Source organism: Sinohyriopsis cumingii, chromosome 4, assembly GCF_028554795.1.
Source record: "Sinohyriopsis cumingii isolate HCF-2022 chromosome 4, ASM2855479v2, whole genome shotgun sequence".
In the NCBI taxonomy this organism is placed as follows: Eukaryota; Metazoa; Mollusca; class Bivalvia; order Unionida; family Unionidae; genus Sinohyriopsis; species Sinohyriopsis cumingii.
In genome coordinates this window covers 39601796-39620024 of record NC_142964.1, presented here as the reverse complement: position 1 = coordinate 39620024, position 18229 = coordinate 39601796, and the positions used below count along the sequence as shown (strand labels likewise).

Below are 18229 nucleotides of genomic sequence, written 5' to 3'. Positions count from 1 at the left end.
CTACACTTCCAGAAAGTCATCCAAAGTGAAATATATTACATTTAATTGTGATTGGTGGTTATTGTTTGTTCAAGTCCAGGATAAACAACAACAACCAATCAGAACTAACTAGCTTATTCACTGCATGACACTGTAAGCATTGCATCAAAACTCAACCCAAATAGATACAAAGCAACAGATAAGTTTCTCACACAGCTGGCCATTAAATGATCTGTAAAATATTTAAATCATACATGGGGAACAAGTTTGGAATGTCCCCATTTGCATCAATATATGTAATCAGTAATTGACAGTGCTGATAGTATTAAAAAAATTAGCACAGAACTGGCAAGGGAGTAGATTCCAAACCACATGAGTTATCGTTGCCTTGTTAATTTTTAGAAGGTATTTGGGTGTTGTCAGTAATTGCATTTTCACTGACAGAAATAAATACATATAGCCATGGCTTTGCATATGCTGTACATACAAAATGATGGATTTGGTTGTTAGTTACCTCCTCTTCCACACTCAGATTTGCTCTAGATGAGATTTTCCTTGCATGAGAGAATGACTGTGATGTGATTTAAAGCATATATGCTGTGCAAAACATAGGGCATGGTGACCAAGATGAGTCCTGCATATGATCAAGTGGAGCAACCTGAAATGCCCTATAAGGTTGAATTAAAGACACTGAAAACTAAGTCTGTTTGGAGGTATTTTTGTGTAATCTTGTCAAGGATGAGAATGGCACATGAACAGATGATATTTTCTGTCTGTCTGTAATCTGCATACTGCAAATAAAACCATGTTGCACTGTTAAACCTATTCATTTGTGGCATTTGCATTCAGAGATTTCACAGAATGTATGCTCAGAGTGTCACAGATCCCAAATGCTCCATTATTTCAAATTTTAAAAAAAATCCTCACTCCCATGAACATCCTTATATTAGGAGTGTATAGTAATAGGGACTTTATAGTATAGATCAAAGACCTCAAGTGGCAGAGTGGTCTAAAGTGCTCAACTTTACTGATCACTGCCATCTCACCTCTGTCCACATGGGCTCAAGTCTCAGATGCAACAAGTGTTGGTATGTGAGAAAGCTTGCCAGTAGCTTCCTATTGGTAGGTGGTACTTACAGGGACTTTCCTGAGTCCTTCATTGACCAGTTATACTGGCTGTCATGTATAGCCTATCATGTGCTGATAAATGATATTAAATCCCAAAACAAAAATAACATCCTGCAGATCATATTGCATTTAACAACATCTCGGCACAGTACTTGCTTTATGGCACAAACTAACAGTAAAGTTCTCAGACTGTACCAACATACTACACACAGTTTGAAGAAGTTCAGAGCAGATTAAAATTGATCAACATTCTATTCTCTCCATGTGCAGATATCATTATAAACACAACATTAGTTCCAGATTAGGTTTGAAATACTTAGATATGGATTTAATGTCATATCAAGGATGTGAGATTAAATGAGTATGTAAAAACATGGATGTAAGATTAAATGAGTATGTAATAACAGATGGATTTAAGATTAAATGGGTATGTAATAACAGATGGATGTAAGATTCATTGGATATCTACTAACAGACGTATTTAAGATTAAATGGATATGTAATAACAGTTGGATGTAAGATTAAATGGGTATGCACGGACAGATGGATTTAAGATTAAATGGGTATGTAATAACAGATGGATGTAAGATTCATTGGATATCTACTAACAGACATATTTAAGATTAAATGGATATGTAATAACAGTTGGATGTAAGATTAAATGGATATGTAATAACAGATTAATGTAAGATTCATTGGGTATGTACTGACAGATGGATTTAAGATTAAATTGGTATGTAAAAATGGATGTAAGATTCATTGGGTATATACTGACAGATGGATTTAAGATTAAATGAGTATGTAAAAACAGTTTGATGTAAGATTAAATGTATATGTGATAACATAATAACGTAAGATTCATTCACAGATTGATTTAAGATTCATTGGGTATGTACTGACAGATGATTTAAGATTAAATGGGTATGTAATAACAGAATAACGTAAGATTCATTGGGTATGTACTGACTGATGGATTTAAAATTAAATGGTTATGTAATAACAGTTGGATGTAAGATTCATTGGGTATGTTCTGACAGATGGATTTAAATTTAAATGGGTATGTAATAACAGTTGGATGTAAGATTAGATGGATATGTAATAACAGATTAATGTAAGAGTCATTGGGTATGTACTGACAGATGGATTTAAGATTAAATTGGTATGTAAAAATGGATGTAAGATTCATTGGGTATGTACTGACAGATGGATTTAAGATTAAATGGGTATCTAAAAATGGATGTAAGATTCATTGGGTATTTACCGACAGATGATTTAAGATTAATGGGTATGTAATAACAGATGGATGTAAGATTCATTGGATATATACTGACAGATGGATTTAAGATTAAATGGGTATGTAATAACAATTGGATGAAAGATTCATTGGGTATGTACTTACAGATGGATTTAAAATGAAATGGGTATGTAATAACAGTTGGATGAAAGATTCATTGGGTATGTACTTACAGATGGATTTAAAATGAAATGGATATGTAATAACAGTTGGATGTAAGATTCATTGGGTATGTTCTGACAGATGGATTTAAGTTTAAATGGATATGTAAAAACAGTTGGATGTAAGATTGAATGGATATGTAATAACAGAATAATGTAAGATTCATTGGGTATGTACTGACAGATGGATTTAAGATTAAATGGGTATGTAATAACAGATGGATGTAAGATTCATTGGGTATGTAGTGACAGATGGATTTAAGATTAAATGGATATGTAATAACAGCTGGATATAAGATTAAATGGGTATGTAATAACAGATGGATGTAAGATTCATTGGTATGTACTGACAGTGGATTTAAGATTAAATGGGTGTGTAATAACAGTATGGTATGCAGATCGTTCATCTAAATGCATGACTGTGAAACTATTTATTATGTATATTTTGTCATCATCACTGCTAATGGGAAAAACTTAGTGCAAACATTTTTCAATATTTCAGGAACTGGAGACACAGGTTGTTCCATTGCTTTGTCCAACACCAAATTTCAAAACGGAGGTTGGGTACAATAGAGATAGGTATGTAAATTTACACAAATGATATTGAAGAAAAATTGGAAATACCAGTGTTTAAGAAGTCACACGTTGGTTTAGAAGTTGTCCGGTTTAGTCACTCTGAAAATTGTTAAGATTACAATTATTGAACATTAGTAACAGATGAGGAGTGGCAGTATCGATGTACAATACAAGTCAGCAGGAAAATGGTTTGATAGCCTTTATGGCTTCCCTTAGTAAGATGTTGAGCTTGTTCACTTTGATAATTAGTGGCTATTACTACTGACAATATTTGTCAAGATTACAAATCCTAACAGCTGCAAGGTCAGATCTTCATGGTATTAATGGTACATATCGAAGCTATTTTGGCTTCTCTCATTTAGTGTAAAGAAATGTATAAAAACAGTAGGGTACCAGACTGCGACTAAAGAATCACGCGACAAGATCACTTCCTTTAAAAACACATCGAAATTTGTTTAAATGCATAAAAAAATTGTTTTATCAGTCTTGTAGTTGGCAACATTGGAATAACTTACTGCAAAAAGATCAACATGTCATCAAGGAGAAGAAAAATTCTTAGTTTAGAAGAGAAAGTGAAAGTAATTAAACTGACCGAAGGGGGGGGGGTAGAGGATCCTTGCAGAAAACTAATGTCGGAAAGACTTAGATAAACAATATTGTGAAAGATAACAAAACAATTCGGCAGAAGTGGGAAGGTGGAATGGGCGGAGAAAGAAAGACTGTTAGAGCCAGATGTTTCTATCCTGATTTGAATGACAAGGTTTTTAAATGGTTTTGCTCTGAGCATGCTAAGAAAATTCCACTCACCGGTCGAATGATCCAAGAAAAAGCAACAATTTTATCAGTTGAAATGGGATATGATGACTTTACTGCAAGTAATGGATGGTTGCACAGATTTCAAGTCCGACACAATATTAAATGTTCTGTCCTTAGTGGAGAATCAGCTGATGTTAATAATGAAGTTGTCAAAGATTGGAAAAAAGACTAGACAATATATGCAGGGGATTTGACAGCAAGGATATTTTTAATTGTGACGGACGAGAATGGTTTGTATTTTAGACTTACCAACAAAGTGACAGATGATGTGATCTCTAACATTATTATAAAGATAGTTTTAAAACTATATCAATGGTTATTCATAACATTCTTTTGAAAATGATGAAACAGTTTGTTTCACACTGATTTCACAACATACATGTGATTTTTAAATGAAAATATTTAATGTTTTAGAATTAAATGTACTTTTGGCCCTCATTATATGTATTTACTATTCGCATTTTTCCATCCCCCTCTAGAAAGGCCACCTCATTATAAAGCTACTTACCTGTTGCAATAGGGGTGGCCTTATAAGAGGGGGACTACTGTACCTCGTATCAGCCCCTGCGGCTCCACATACAGGTGTCGGACACACTTCACAACCCTGGAAACTCCCACAAGTCTCTCTTCCTGAGGCATTCCTATAGAATAAACAGTTCCGAGCTTTGCTGGTGCAAAAGATTATTTTACATGTACAATAAAGTGCCTATTGAACCTATGTGTTGTGTGTTATTTAAATATTTGTTAATAAAAATACATTGTTTCAGCATAAACTACTTTCTTGTGACCTTTTATTGGTATGAAGCAATATTAGATAGTTTTGCTCACTAACAGAGTTGATCTTCTGTAATCATGTATTTAATTTGCACATTATTAAGTTAATGCGGTCAGCATTAAGAGGTTAAGGTTTTAGACTGGTCGGCCTGGTGTCAGGATAATGTGACTGGGTGGCACATCATGCTACGTGTCTGCAACATGATGCCCCAGTGCTAGGCATCACTATAAACTGCCACACTGTAGACATCGTAGCGATATGACTGAAAAATTGTTAAAGCTACATTAGAAAACCCAAATCACACACACACAAAAACAGAGTTGATGTGTACAGGCAGATATCTGAAATGCATGAGTTGCTTTGGCCTTGGTAATCTATCTATTAATCTGTCCATTTCGATACACATCATTTTTCAAATAGGATGTTTATTTTATAGATTCCTGCTGAACCCCAGCCTTACATCAGAGGAAGACATATCCATGTTTAAGTTCCTGGGGATATTATTTGGGGTGGCAGTGAGAACCAAGAAACCATTAGATCTACATTTAGCCCCAAGTGTTTGGAAATTGCTTGTTAGTATTCCATTGAAAGTAGAAGATATCGATGAGGTGAGTATTTGAAATTCCTATTTTTATAACCATAGTAAGTTACTGTTATTTTTCAAGCAGTAGCCATGGGATTTATGTGTAACACAGTATTAAATTTTTTTCCCAACATTCCTATAATGTACCAGAAAGAAAAGGGAAAGAATGGTGTAGACTGAAGAAACTAAGAAACAAGAAGTATTTAAAACATATAAAATTTATTGACCTGTAAATCTTATTAAGCTAGTGTAAGATAATAGTGTGAACAAAAGTGATAATTCGATATTCTGAATGTGTCATTTAATTCATGGTAATTTCAAATAGTAGACAGGACAATATCATTTATAAATAGTATACCTTTTTCTAACCATGTTTTGCTAAAATAAAATATACCTTCAGACCTTAATATTTTCATTATGCATTAGGGGTTCTGCAAGAAAATCCAAAAAAGTCTTTGGAATTGACTTGTTTGAGTAAATGTTATAAAATAAAAACATCATTACAAAATTTATCATCATCTCCTATGTTCCTTTTTTAATAATTTATACCTAACTTGATAAATTCCTTCAAAAAATTAAAACAATGAAACATTAGTTTTACTTCATTTTTTATTTTTGGTAAGTATTTTTCTGACCCAGGATTTCTTAACAGAAAATGACATTTTTCGAGTCAGTTAATGCAAGATGTCCATCATAAAAACATCTATTATTTTTCTTTTTACCTTGTCAACGGACATTTTTTTACAAGTGCTTGTAGATTAAACAATTTCATTTTTCAATGAACGATTCTGAAAGATTTGGTAAACTTATTAATAAGTGATTACATTTGATATTGCAAGTGATTTTATCACAATAATTGTCCAATATGATGTTAGAATTCTCTTTGACCACTTAGTCAGTAATAGTTTTGATTTCATGTAATTTACCATTATAATTAAATGATATGACTTCAGTCTCTTGAAAAGAGAATGCCTTATATTGTAAAGTAGTTGTTTACCCAGCATAAATTATGCTCGTACACAAATAGCTATTGCTGTTTTTCATGCTTCCTATCCATATTACTTTTTTTTCCTCTATATTTTATATCAAGGATGGAGATCATTTCACAGTAGAATTTAATGTGAACATTGTATTTTTAAGAGCTTTCTGGATCCATCTAGAAAAAATGTTGGGTCTTCTGTCTTATGAGATATTAAAAATTAATTTCTATCTATATCAGTACCATTATTATCTTCATTAATTTTATTGTTGATAATATTGTCTCTACAGAACAAAAACAAAAAATGTTAGAAGGGTTTTCCTTGTCTGATTCCTCTATATATATGAAACCAATAACAGTTAACAAGATTTTATATTGTGATAACATTACTGTGCTTGAAAGTTATATTTTTTAAATATTTATACATGTCTAAGAAACAATATTTCATTGTGTTGTCTCTTTGCAGGTTGATACCCTGTATATGCAGAGTCTGCGAGGAATCAAAGATATACATAAAAGTGGGGTCAATGAAACAAATTTCCATGAGGTAATCATACCCTTCAAAGTTTAGACTTATAGCTAGAGCTATTTCCATGGCTCTGCATAGCATATCTCCATCCTTTTTATTTTTGTATTCCTTTGGGACCATACAGTGTTCACTTTGGATTTAATATGTGGATTTATTGATCTACTGTATTTGCCGACCTATAAGTCGAAGCAGAATATAAGTCGAATTAGCAAATTTGGCAAATTTTCCATCCTTCATCCTTATATAAGTTGATGCTGAGTATAAGTCAAATCAGTAAATTTGGCAAATTTTCCATTGATGCTGAGTATAAGATGAGGCCAGATTGTCTTTTTCACCTTGTTCTACACAACATCACAAATTTTATCCTATTTGTAACTCAGGAAAGTTTTCGGTTAGGATCATTAAATGTAACTAAAAGTACCTAAAAAAATTTCACATGAAGTATTTTAAATGTATTAGGTACTTTTATTACATATAATTATGCTGACCTGAAAATTTGTTGAGTTACAGATAGGATAAAACTCATGATGCTGTATGGAATTAAACTATAATAACATTCGGTTTCATAAATATTAAAAGTATCACTGTATGCTATTTCAGATTACCAGCAATAGGGAAATTGCATCATTATTGCTAAAATGCTTTTTCCACAGTTTTGTTTTGGGGGGGAGAGATACAGAGAGAGGTATGCATATATATGCCATCACATTTTTCTCCTTGCACCTCGTGATCAAAATAAAATATGGTCTGATGTATGAGAGAGAGAGAGATTTCAGGTCTTCGTGTTGTTTTTTTTTGTTGTTGTTTTCTTACCTTATTGCCCCATTTAGCTGAAGCTTTTGTCAAAGAGAGAAAACAATAATAAATGAAACAGTAAATGTAAACTTTGAAAATACATGCCATACTCCTTCGGGGTTTAAATATTCACACTTGTTAAATGTTCACAATGAAATATTATTTCTTACACATGTAAAATATTTAAAAAATATAACTTTCAACTACAGTAATGAATGTTATCACAATATAAAATTTCTATACAGAGACAATATTATTAATGATTAAAATGAATGAAGATAATAATGGTAGTGATATAGATCAAAATTAATTTTTAATATCTCATAAGAATGAAGATACAACATTGTTTCTAGATGGATCTAGAAAGCTCTTAAAAATATAATGCTCACATTAAAATTCTATTGTGCAAAGATCTCCAACCTTGATTTAATTATTATCCATATAGACTCCATTTAGGTTAAATCCTAAAAATGACCATTTCACATGCTGTCTCATTTTCTTTGCATGTATAACAACCTCTTCATTTCCAACAAATAAGATTTTTTTAAAGTGCTTGTACTCCTCCTGTACTTAGGCAGCAATTGTTTTTTTATCTTTGCTCATGCTAGATGTTACTTTTATATTGCTGTCAGTTCCATCGGCAAGTACAAAAGATGCCACTGACTGAGAAATTTACACGAGTAACCAACTGGCATTTCCTTTCATTATATGGTACAATATTCATAATACCCATTGTATAGCCTCATTTCCCTGTTGGTACCCTCGCTAATGTGATCTGGTCTGCTGATTCTTGACCTCAGATTACTGAATACAGCTGTAGCATATTTTATTAGCATCAAAATACCACTACAGAACCATATGATTCTTGGATAATGGAAGTGACAACAAGAACTAGAAGGAATTGCTTACCTAGTGGTATTAATTGATAATAGAATATGGTACATGTACTGGTACACGAGTAAGATCAGTCATCAGGTAAGAGAACAATATAGATTTACAATTGTGAAGACATCTCTCTCTCTCTCTCTCTTTTTCTCTCTCTCAATGATCCATAAGTTTTATTTGATCCTTAGGTGCAAGAAGAAAATCGTGATGGAATATGTCTTTGTCATGGTTATTCATCTTCTAACTTGTAAATTCTAATGCACATATATGTAATCAAAATTAAACATTGTATATTACAAACAATGTACGTTACTGGTGCATGCTGGTTTAGTGCAATTACATAACATGTTAATTTTTAATACCTACAATCATGTAATTGTATAAATTACTCATTGTTAGATCCTATATTTTTTCATACACGATCTCTTCCCCAAAATGAAATATTTTTTGCACAATGTTTTTTGTACTTCTGGAGAATTATTTTCCATACAAATAATATGATAAAGCAGTTTGGATGACATAATCCATATATAAGTCGAATCGGAGTATAAGACGAAGCTTAGATTTCCTGGGGAAAAAGTATCGTTTTATAGGCAGCAAATATGGTATTAGTATCGGCTTTAATTTGTGTTTTAGTTGTTTCAGCAGAATGTCAATTTAAATTATTTATATGCAACTTCAAGGCATAGAAGACTGTCATGACTCTTGTTTTGTTTATACTATGTATTCACTGTTTATGATGCGCAGTGTCTATAATACATAGTCAATGAAGTCTGAGCTTCCGTTTAAGCTAATTAGTTATATACTGATTTGCCAATTTATGATAGTAGCTAGTTAGTCACATACAGGGTTTTCCCGGGTTCTTCCTCCACCATTAATACTGGTTGCCATGTATAGCCTATCGTGTGCTGAAAAATGGCGTTAAGCCCTACAACAACAACAACAACATACTAATCTACTAATCTGTGTTTTGTTTTCTCTTGCATCGTTTCAGGAGAAATGTTTATGCATGAAATGCATGTTCAAATCAATCGTGCTTTCAGAATTGATGAGAAGGAAAGACTGAATAAATCAAGGAAAAGCTAGGTTCGTTGTTGTTGATACCAATTCATTGAGAAGTATTCCCCAATTTTAGGCAGCCCACGAGGCATAAGTCCCCCAAATGTCTGAGCATGGCCTTCAAGCCTGTAGGGTTCATGCCGGATCTGTTGGATCCAACTCTTAATACTGCTGTACCTTTACCGGCTGTCCAGCCATAACCAGCCATCCCAACACCGCCAACCATCCATCTGACACCAGCAGTCCAGTCGTCCCACAATGGAGACCTTGTTGTTGAAATGGTCCAGCCAAATAGGTCAAATGGGGATCTTATTAATAGATCTGTCCGTCTAACCACGCCATTCACCATCTTATCTTTACAAAACCTGAGATTTCAATGAATAATCTGTACATTCTTCCAGGCCTTTGGTACAGCCTGTACCAGTGATTGCCAGACTGTCTTATATGCTGTCAGCATCTGGGCTAACCATGCGCCATTCACACCAGATTGGATTTAATGCATATTAAAATAGGACAATGGCCTGCTGTTCAGCCATTCCAACATTGGGACCTTTTTGTCGAATGGGCCCAGCCAACAAATGGAACCATTCCTCAGTTTCAGTATGGCTTGATTCATATCCATTCAAACCTCTAGCCTGCACTTTGCTAAAGCCACTATCATTCAGGTCATGTTTCCTGATAGCTTAAGCTTCTGTATGCAGGGTAAAAGAACTGCATGTTCTTTATGTGGACCTGAACTATTCAGTTCAGTTCAGAGAGTTTGCTTCTTCTCTTGACACAATCAGGCTTCATAGCTCTAAATAGGTTACCATCTATCTATAATCAGAGTCATTACTCACTCGCTTACTTCTATAGTCAGGTTGAGAACTGTAGCCATGCTAGATCCTGTTCACACTCTCTAGTACTAATTTGAAGTATACAGGGACAAGTCATGGCACATGAAACGGCTCTTCTGGTGTGAGCTTGAACACAGGATATTACACTTCAAGCTCTTGCTTCATGGCTGAAGTGGGTTGTATACTTGGTGTGATCTGATATCTCAACAAAATTATTGCTCAGAAGTTTAGAGCTATCTCCGCAAGCCTAGCATACAAACACGACATTTTGATCCAAGATATAAAAGAAACCGTTGGCTGGCATGCAACCTTCTTGAGCCTCCATCTCAAAGATTTGATGTTGCAGAGGCAACCTCTAATCTGGTAGGTCCAGTGGCAGTAACACAGATGGCCACCAAACCCAACTGGATCAATCAACACAGCCTGTTAACTTTGCTGGATTCACTGGCAAAATTGTATAGATAAGAAGATTTCAGTAATCAGCTTCTTAATCGTATGTTAGGGTCACAGGTCAAGTGACCCCAGGCTGTGTTGCTTATGTGATTAGGAAAACAGGTTATTTGCTGTATGCATGTGAAATTCAGCTATTCTTCCCTAGAAGGATACCCAAGATTGAGGTTAGATGCTCAGAATCCCTTTCACCTATTACTTATTCTCCTAACATAATGTGATTGGGGAAAGTATTTGAAGGAGAAGGCAAATTTTTAAGTAAATTATGTTTGTCCAAGAATGCTTACCCAATCACATTGCTTAAAAAAAACCTCCCAACCACCCTACCATATGAGCACCCTCATTAGTATCTCGCTCAGCTAAAAACTAGCGACATCCGATGGTGCCAAGGGGAGGTAATGGGCAAGAGTTATTGCCCTTTTTCTATTGAAACTGACAATAAGACGAATTTCATCTTTTGGTAGGGCTGGATTCATGAGGTAGCAGACTAATATTTCTAACATAATGAGACTGGGTAAGTATTCTCAAAGAAACATAATACTTAAAAACTTGCTTTCTTTGATATGGTTTTAAGCGATGACTTCATATATAAGTTGATCAAATAATATTGACAAATGTCGTTGTAACTAAGTTTATGTTCTACCTTTCACCCATTTCGCAAGAACCCCATGTTTTCCTCATTGAAAATGATGCCTCTTCAACATTTAATATCAATACACCTCCACATTGGATGGATATATTAACGTGGTTTTCACTAAGACTTTTTATGATGTCTAGTTAGTTCTAAATAAAAATAGCTCCAGTTTGACATCCATCTTGAAAATCCAGTTATCACTTGTTCTCTTGAATGGATAGTTGTATTGACATGAGAATTTTCACTGAAAGACTTCTTATGATACATAGTTGTCCCTAAATAAAAGTAGTGCTAATAAGACATCCTTCTTGATGGCCATGATGGTCATCTTTGAAATCTAATTGTCACTATTTCTTGTCGTCATTACATGTCAGGTTATTGTCACATCAACAAGGTGTTTTCACAAAAACACTATTTGCTATGTTTTGTCGGTCAAAATGAAATTGACTTGTATGTGATTTCCAAAATGCAAAACTTCTCATTACAGTTACTGCTCCTAAATTGATAGTCATAATGACATGCATTTGTGCTCTTCTAGTCATAGATCAGATGATAGCATGTGTTCTTTTGAGACCCATCTCTCCTGTTTGCTGTTATTACTTCTCCATCTAGATACCTGCCATTTTCCCAGACAGTGTTAAAGGTTTTTTGAGACTCAGAAATTGTGCTTAAAATGACTGGAAATTCAGATCTGAATAAAAGAAAATAATTTTTATGTTTTCTTTGGGTCAGTTAATGCACTTACACACAAAAATGTCAGCAGATTTAGCACTGACAGATATCATCACTAAATACATACACATATGTGCAAACACTCAAATATTCACAACCACACTGACACTAGATAGAAACATATTTCACCAAGTTTCTTTCTTTGAAATCCATTGAATGGCAGAATATAGGCTTAATTAGATGCAGTTTTTCTGCAGTTAAGAGTTCATTGAAGGGTTTGAAGGTAATGCAGGTGTCATTTCTGTTTATCTTTGCACTCTTTAGAGGCTGGATGGTACTGTTTTCATGGTCATATATTTAGGAAGTGTTTTTTTATATACAAGATTACTGAAAATTGTGTTGTTTTAAACACAACTATGTCAGGTGGTTTGGGAGCAAAAGATAATGTTTTGTAGCATGACACATCATGTTTTGGCAGGTATGCAGTTTGGTTTACACCAGGAAGATTGGCAGGAAACTTGAAGCACATAATTATCCAATGTTAGGTCTTGTTGGTTTCAAATGAAAATGGTGGCCCTCAGACGTCTAATATGCCCACCAGGGTGGCCATCTTGAAAATCTTCTTCACAATGTGGATTTCACTAAAGGAATTTGTATGATGTGCTTTTGATTCTAAATAAAAAAAAGGTGCCAATTAAACCTCCATCATGGCCAACACGATGGCTGTTTTGAAATTCTCGTCACTACTCCTCTAGAAGAGATGGTTATACTGACATAAGGTTTTCACTTAAAGGTTTTTCACTAAAAGATTTCTTATGAAATGTAGTTGGTAAATAAAAATGGTACTAGTAAGACCTTTAACATGGCAATCTTTAAAATCTTGTTATTGCTAATAAATTGGAAGAGATGGTCATATTGATTTGGGTTTTTCCTTAAAACAGTTTTCACTATATGTACAGTGTGACCCCGCTATAGCATGCTCCATTATAACACAAATTCAGATATAACATGGTCATGGTGTGGCTCCTGAAATTTAATATACATGTATTTTTCTCGTACATGAAAAAAAAATTGTTTCTTAAAAGTACCCAAAAAAAACCATTAAAAGTTTATTATCATTGTGGGGAAGAGATCATGTATGAATAATACAAGATGATTGTGGTGTGGCTTCTGCAATTTTATATGTATTTTTCCCATACACGAAAAAGTAGGTATTTCTTCTTAAAAAAGTACGAAAAATAACGCGTAAAAAGTTTATTCTGGGATCGCATTTTCTTCACCAATGTTGCAAACTTTGATCTGTTTTCCTTATTGGCGGCAAAATATACCATCCAGCAATTTGTTTTTATTGCTGACATTGTTAGCTGTTTAAACTTATATATACATCCATTCGTTTGGAGTGGAGAAATTCAGAGGCCCCATGAAAGGAAACAGCAAACTTGATATAAAATGCACTGAAATTTAGCTATTGCTAAATAAACAGATTCTTTGTCCATATTGACAGACCATCAAAGCAGTGTGTTGTTATATCATGATCCGCTTATCTTGACATCTAGCATGAGTACTGTATGTTGTGAGATATCCACTTTTTTGTTGTTGACATTTCTGGTAACGGAAATCAACTGAATGAGGCAGACATTATCTCATAATCAATCTTTCATCAGGTTTCACTAGTAATTAATATATTTATGTAGACTGACATTTGTATGTGGATGGAAGTAAAATTCCTCTTTTTTTCAGTCAGAATTAAATCCTTCAGAACACCCCTTTGTTAAATTTCTGATGCATGCAAGGAAGGCAGCATTATGCTGCTGCCACAAATGTAAAAAAAAAAAATCACATCTTACTTATTGGTTTAAAATATTTTGCTGAAATTTGAAAGGAAATAGATTACCTTTGAAGCATTGATTGTTATGAAAATGTACTCGGCAGATGGAAAAAAATCAGTCTCATTCATGCAATACAATTATTTGATGTTGCCACCACAATATGAAATGGGCATTTTGTTTGGTTCTTCAAAGCTGCCCTTTAGCGGTGAATTCAATAACGCATGCACCCTTCATCAAAGAAAGCTGACTACAATCTTCAATAAGAACTTTTCTTCAAAGGAAGTCAATACCAAACTTAAATAAAAGTAATGGAATCTGATGGATTTTTGCATTTTCCAACGTGACTGGAACACATTAACTGTGCCATGAAAGTTTCCTTTTTGCAGGGAAAAAGTTTATGCTTACGAACGCTACCAAATGGCAGCTTAAAACGCTAACTTTTACCAACTTGGGACGTACTGAAAAGTAAATATGTTTCATCATTCGTTACTTGATTGTGCTATGTTTCTCCACTGAATTCAGACAAATATGACCTGTGACAAAATTATTGAATATTTTAAGTCTGCATGTGTGCATATTTTCGATGGAATCGCTTGTATTGTGGATTCAGTGTATATGCTGAAATTCGCAGGTGAATACACTGTGTTTATACTCTATTCATGCTATACATTAGACATGTATATATAAACAGTATTCACATATATGTACCAATTCGTGGTTCTCTAAATAAAGTACACTATTATATATGACTTCTCTGTTTTCACCACAGGTGTATTTCTCATTTAATATGCATCAATTTAAGATGGTAAATGTGCCTATGAAGTATGTATTTTACCGCCCGCATTTATTGCCTGCCACCCTGTAATTATTTATGGTACACGCATCATTTTCTTCAGCTAACTGATCGGGTTGCTTATAAGACGGTTAGGTCTATAACATGGTCAGGTTCTATGGCTCCCAACTACCGTGTTATAGCGGGGTCACACTGTAGTTGGTCCTAAATAAAAATGTTGCTGAGATGATTGATAATGATGCTGGAATGACCTAGCAGTATGGCTTACACAGTGGATCTTGTGAAAAATAAATCAGTACAGTTACCTTTCCTAAGAAGAGAATCATAATGGCATTTTGTTTGTTTGGTTCTGTTTGTTGCTTTTATTAAAGTAATTAAACCAGCTTCTTTCTAACAATATGTATTTTACCATATATTAAATAATGTTAATTCAACCTACAAAGGGCTGCTTTGATGTCTATATTGAAAAATGTTTTTATGGCTTCTTCTACAAAATGTCTGTCTGTATTGACACTGGACATTCACAGAAACACTAGCTGTATTCAGAGTATTTCAGAAAGTTGGAATGGTCAAGTTAGGAAGAGTAAGGAGATATTCCTTTTAAACGCTTTAGTGTCAAAACACAGCTGTCACTTTCCATTAGGAATGCCAGATATGGCTATTGCGTATATGACACCCCATCACAGTTATACAGATGCAGAAAGATAATTGTTATTGCTCAGAAAAATTAGTGAGATCTTCAGGGAAATAGGATCAATAGTAGATTTTAATCCAATCTCAACAGACTAAATCATAAAAGATGGAAAGTAGATATTTTCTAAATTCTGATCTTGTTTGATAATGGACTTGAAACACAATCTTTGCATATTTAGTTGTCCCAGCATTACAGATGCTGGGGCAAATAGTGTTATCCATTTCCATCCATCACACCAAGGTCTAGTTCTATGTCTTGGCCATTTTAGGAACAATGAATACATGACACAGTGTTCCACTCTCACATTGTTCCCTTTTCTTGCAGTACATCCCATTGGACTGTTTTGAGGGACAGAGCCTGGATGGTAGAATGGTGCCAGTAGTACCTGGGGGTCGCAGCATTCCCCTCAACTTCCACAACAGAGCAGAATATATAGAGAAGGTCATTCAGTACAGGCTCCATGAGATGGACAGACAGGTAGGGAAGTCCAAAAATATAAAGTATACATACACTGCTTCCTTTGTATGATGTGCACAAATACGGTATATACTCGCGTATAAACCCATTCGTGTATAAGCCGACCCCCCCCAAACTGAATTGGTAAAACTGTTATAAAGTGCATGACCCGTGTATAAGCCAACCCATAATTTCTAGACTACCGGTACATCACGAGATGCACAAAGTGAGTTCTGAATACGTTTATTTAGGCAAATCACATTATTAAATAAAATGAAAGTAAGAAAGCTAATTTATATGTTGAAATAAAAACAATTCTAAAGTGTTAAGTCTTAATGGAAATTTAATCCTCATTCTAAAATCATGAATTATAAAAGTTCTGTCACTTTTAGAATCCTTCAAAATCTGGCTCTGTATCAGACTCGCCAAACAGTTCACGAAACTTGGCTTCTGTTATGGGTGTGCTTTCATCATATACGTCATCATTGTCATCCGATAGTGTGTCGTTCTCCTTCTCGCTCTCCTCATCATTGTCGGATTGAAATATAGCATCATCCTCTGTTCCATCCATGGCATTGCTGATACAGCACTTCCTGAATGATTTTGCAATCATTTCTGATGAAATTGAGTCCCACACTTCTTTTACCCACTTGGCGACCAAATCAATGTCTGGCCTCATTAAATTCCCGCCTTTTGTCATTTTCACAGCCCCTGAACAAACCCATTCTGCCCACATCTTTCGTAACTTGTCCTTAAAAGGTTTGTTAAGGCAGACATCAAGAGGTTGTAACACTGATGTTAAACCTCCTGGTATCACAGCCAGTGTTGTTTTCATTTTCTTTGCGGCTTTTTTTATTTTATCGGTCTTGTATGCACGAAACATATCCCATACAAGCATTGAAGGTTTCCGAAGAATTGCACCTGGTCTCTTGTATATAGTGGTAGTATACTATTTATATACCTTATCCTGTAATTATTTCCATGTGTGGTTGGTTATCAATTTGTATTTGATAATTATTTATCATTGTTGTTTATTTGTGTTTTTTTTAAACTACCGGTAGTGTGATTCAATTGATCAAAATATGATTGGTTTCAGCGTGGACATTATTCAAGTATTGTGACAGTTTATAACTTCGAGCAGAAACCAAGTCCACTGCCATATCTCATTAAACAATACATCTGAGAGTTGGCATGTATTAGTGAAGTCATTGGCATTGTGCAACAAAACAAACCTATTATCCCCGAGGCATTTACCACACATTAAGCATATGGTAGCTATTGTACAACACTCTACCGCTAACAAACCACTGGTGGTAGTATACTATTTATATACCTTATCCTGTAATTATTTCCATTACAAACAACTAAACAACAGTAGTGTATAAACTATGGCTGCCAATTACTTCTAAAATACCTGTCAAAGAAATCCCACAAATTATATTGTTTTACAGTTATTCACGCTGACTTGTATATTGCCCTGTTATTTACCTTTCCTAAGCATACACGCAACAAACCCCTATGGAGCCACTTGCTATTGTTCCTTTAAGACTATCGTACATGTATTTCTACTCTCATTCAAAATGTTTGTCGTATATACCTTCAGTATCGTAATTCTTTTATTTTTTACATAGATTCTTTTCATATTTACACTGAAATAAGCTAGCATGCATTTGTACGATACCGTAGAGTTTAATGATTACTGATTAGCTGAGGGTTAAATACTTGACTGGAGATTACTAATATGGCGGTTCTTTTGGAAAATACACCTACCACCGTGGCTCAAATAACAGGTATGGCTGCATTTTCTGGTGGACGGACATCTGTCAGATAGACGTCAAGTACGTTAAAACATGTTTTTCATTCATTACCCTACCACTTAAGTTAGAAAAAAATATTTGTTTCACTTCACGACAGCACAAATCTTATGAGCCATGTGGCATCATTAGGCATGTGATCTCATCTTTGGCGATCGACAGAAACAATAAATACTGGAAATCGAGGGAAAAAAGCATTAAAAATTTCAGACTTGGACCTTGGCCCGCAGATAAGCCGACCCCCCTTCTTCCAGGCCTTATTTTTTTCCTAAATTTTTGGGCTTATACGCGAGTATATACGGTAACTTGAAGATTCACTTATAACACACAGGCAGATGTGAATCCTAATTTTCTTATAGAAAATGCAAGAAAAATCTAGGTCCCTGTTTGTTGAACATGAATATAATTGCAATCAAAACTGCTAAATGAAACCCTGATAGTTAGTGCCCAGTAATTTGAATCAAAGTCATCCCAACTTTTAACAAGTCATAT

At 34.4% G+C, this 18229-nt stretch overlaps 1 protein-coding gene across 1 annotated transcript in view; it reads left to right on the top strand.

The window, feature by feature from the left end:
- The window catches only part of LOC149801022 (putative E3 ubiquitin-protein ligase HERC1), a 263061-nt gene that overhangs the window by 230780 nt on the left and 14052 nt on the right, over nucleotides 1–18229 (top strand). The window contains exons 72-75 of the mRNA XM_089955047.1: nucleotides 3065–3141; nucleotides 5166–5337; nucleotides 6758–6838; nucleotides 15792–15944. Of these exons, the coding sequence (XP_089811173.1) occupies nucleotides 3065–3141; nucleotides 5166–5337; nucleotides 6758–6838; nucleotides 15792–15944 (483 nt within the window). The remainder of the gene's footprint in view (nucleotides 1–3064; nucleotides 3142–5165; nucleotides 5338–6757; nucleotides 6839–15791; nucleotides 15945–18229) is intronic.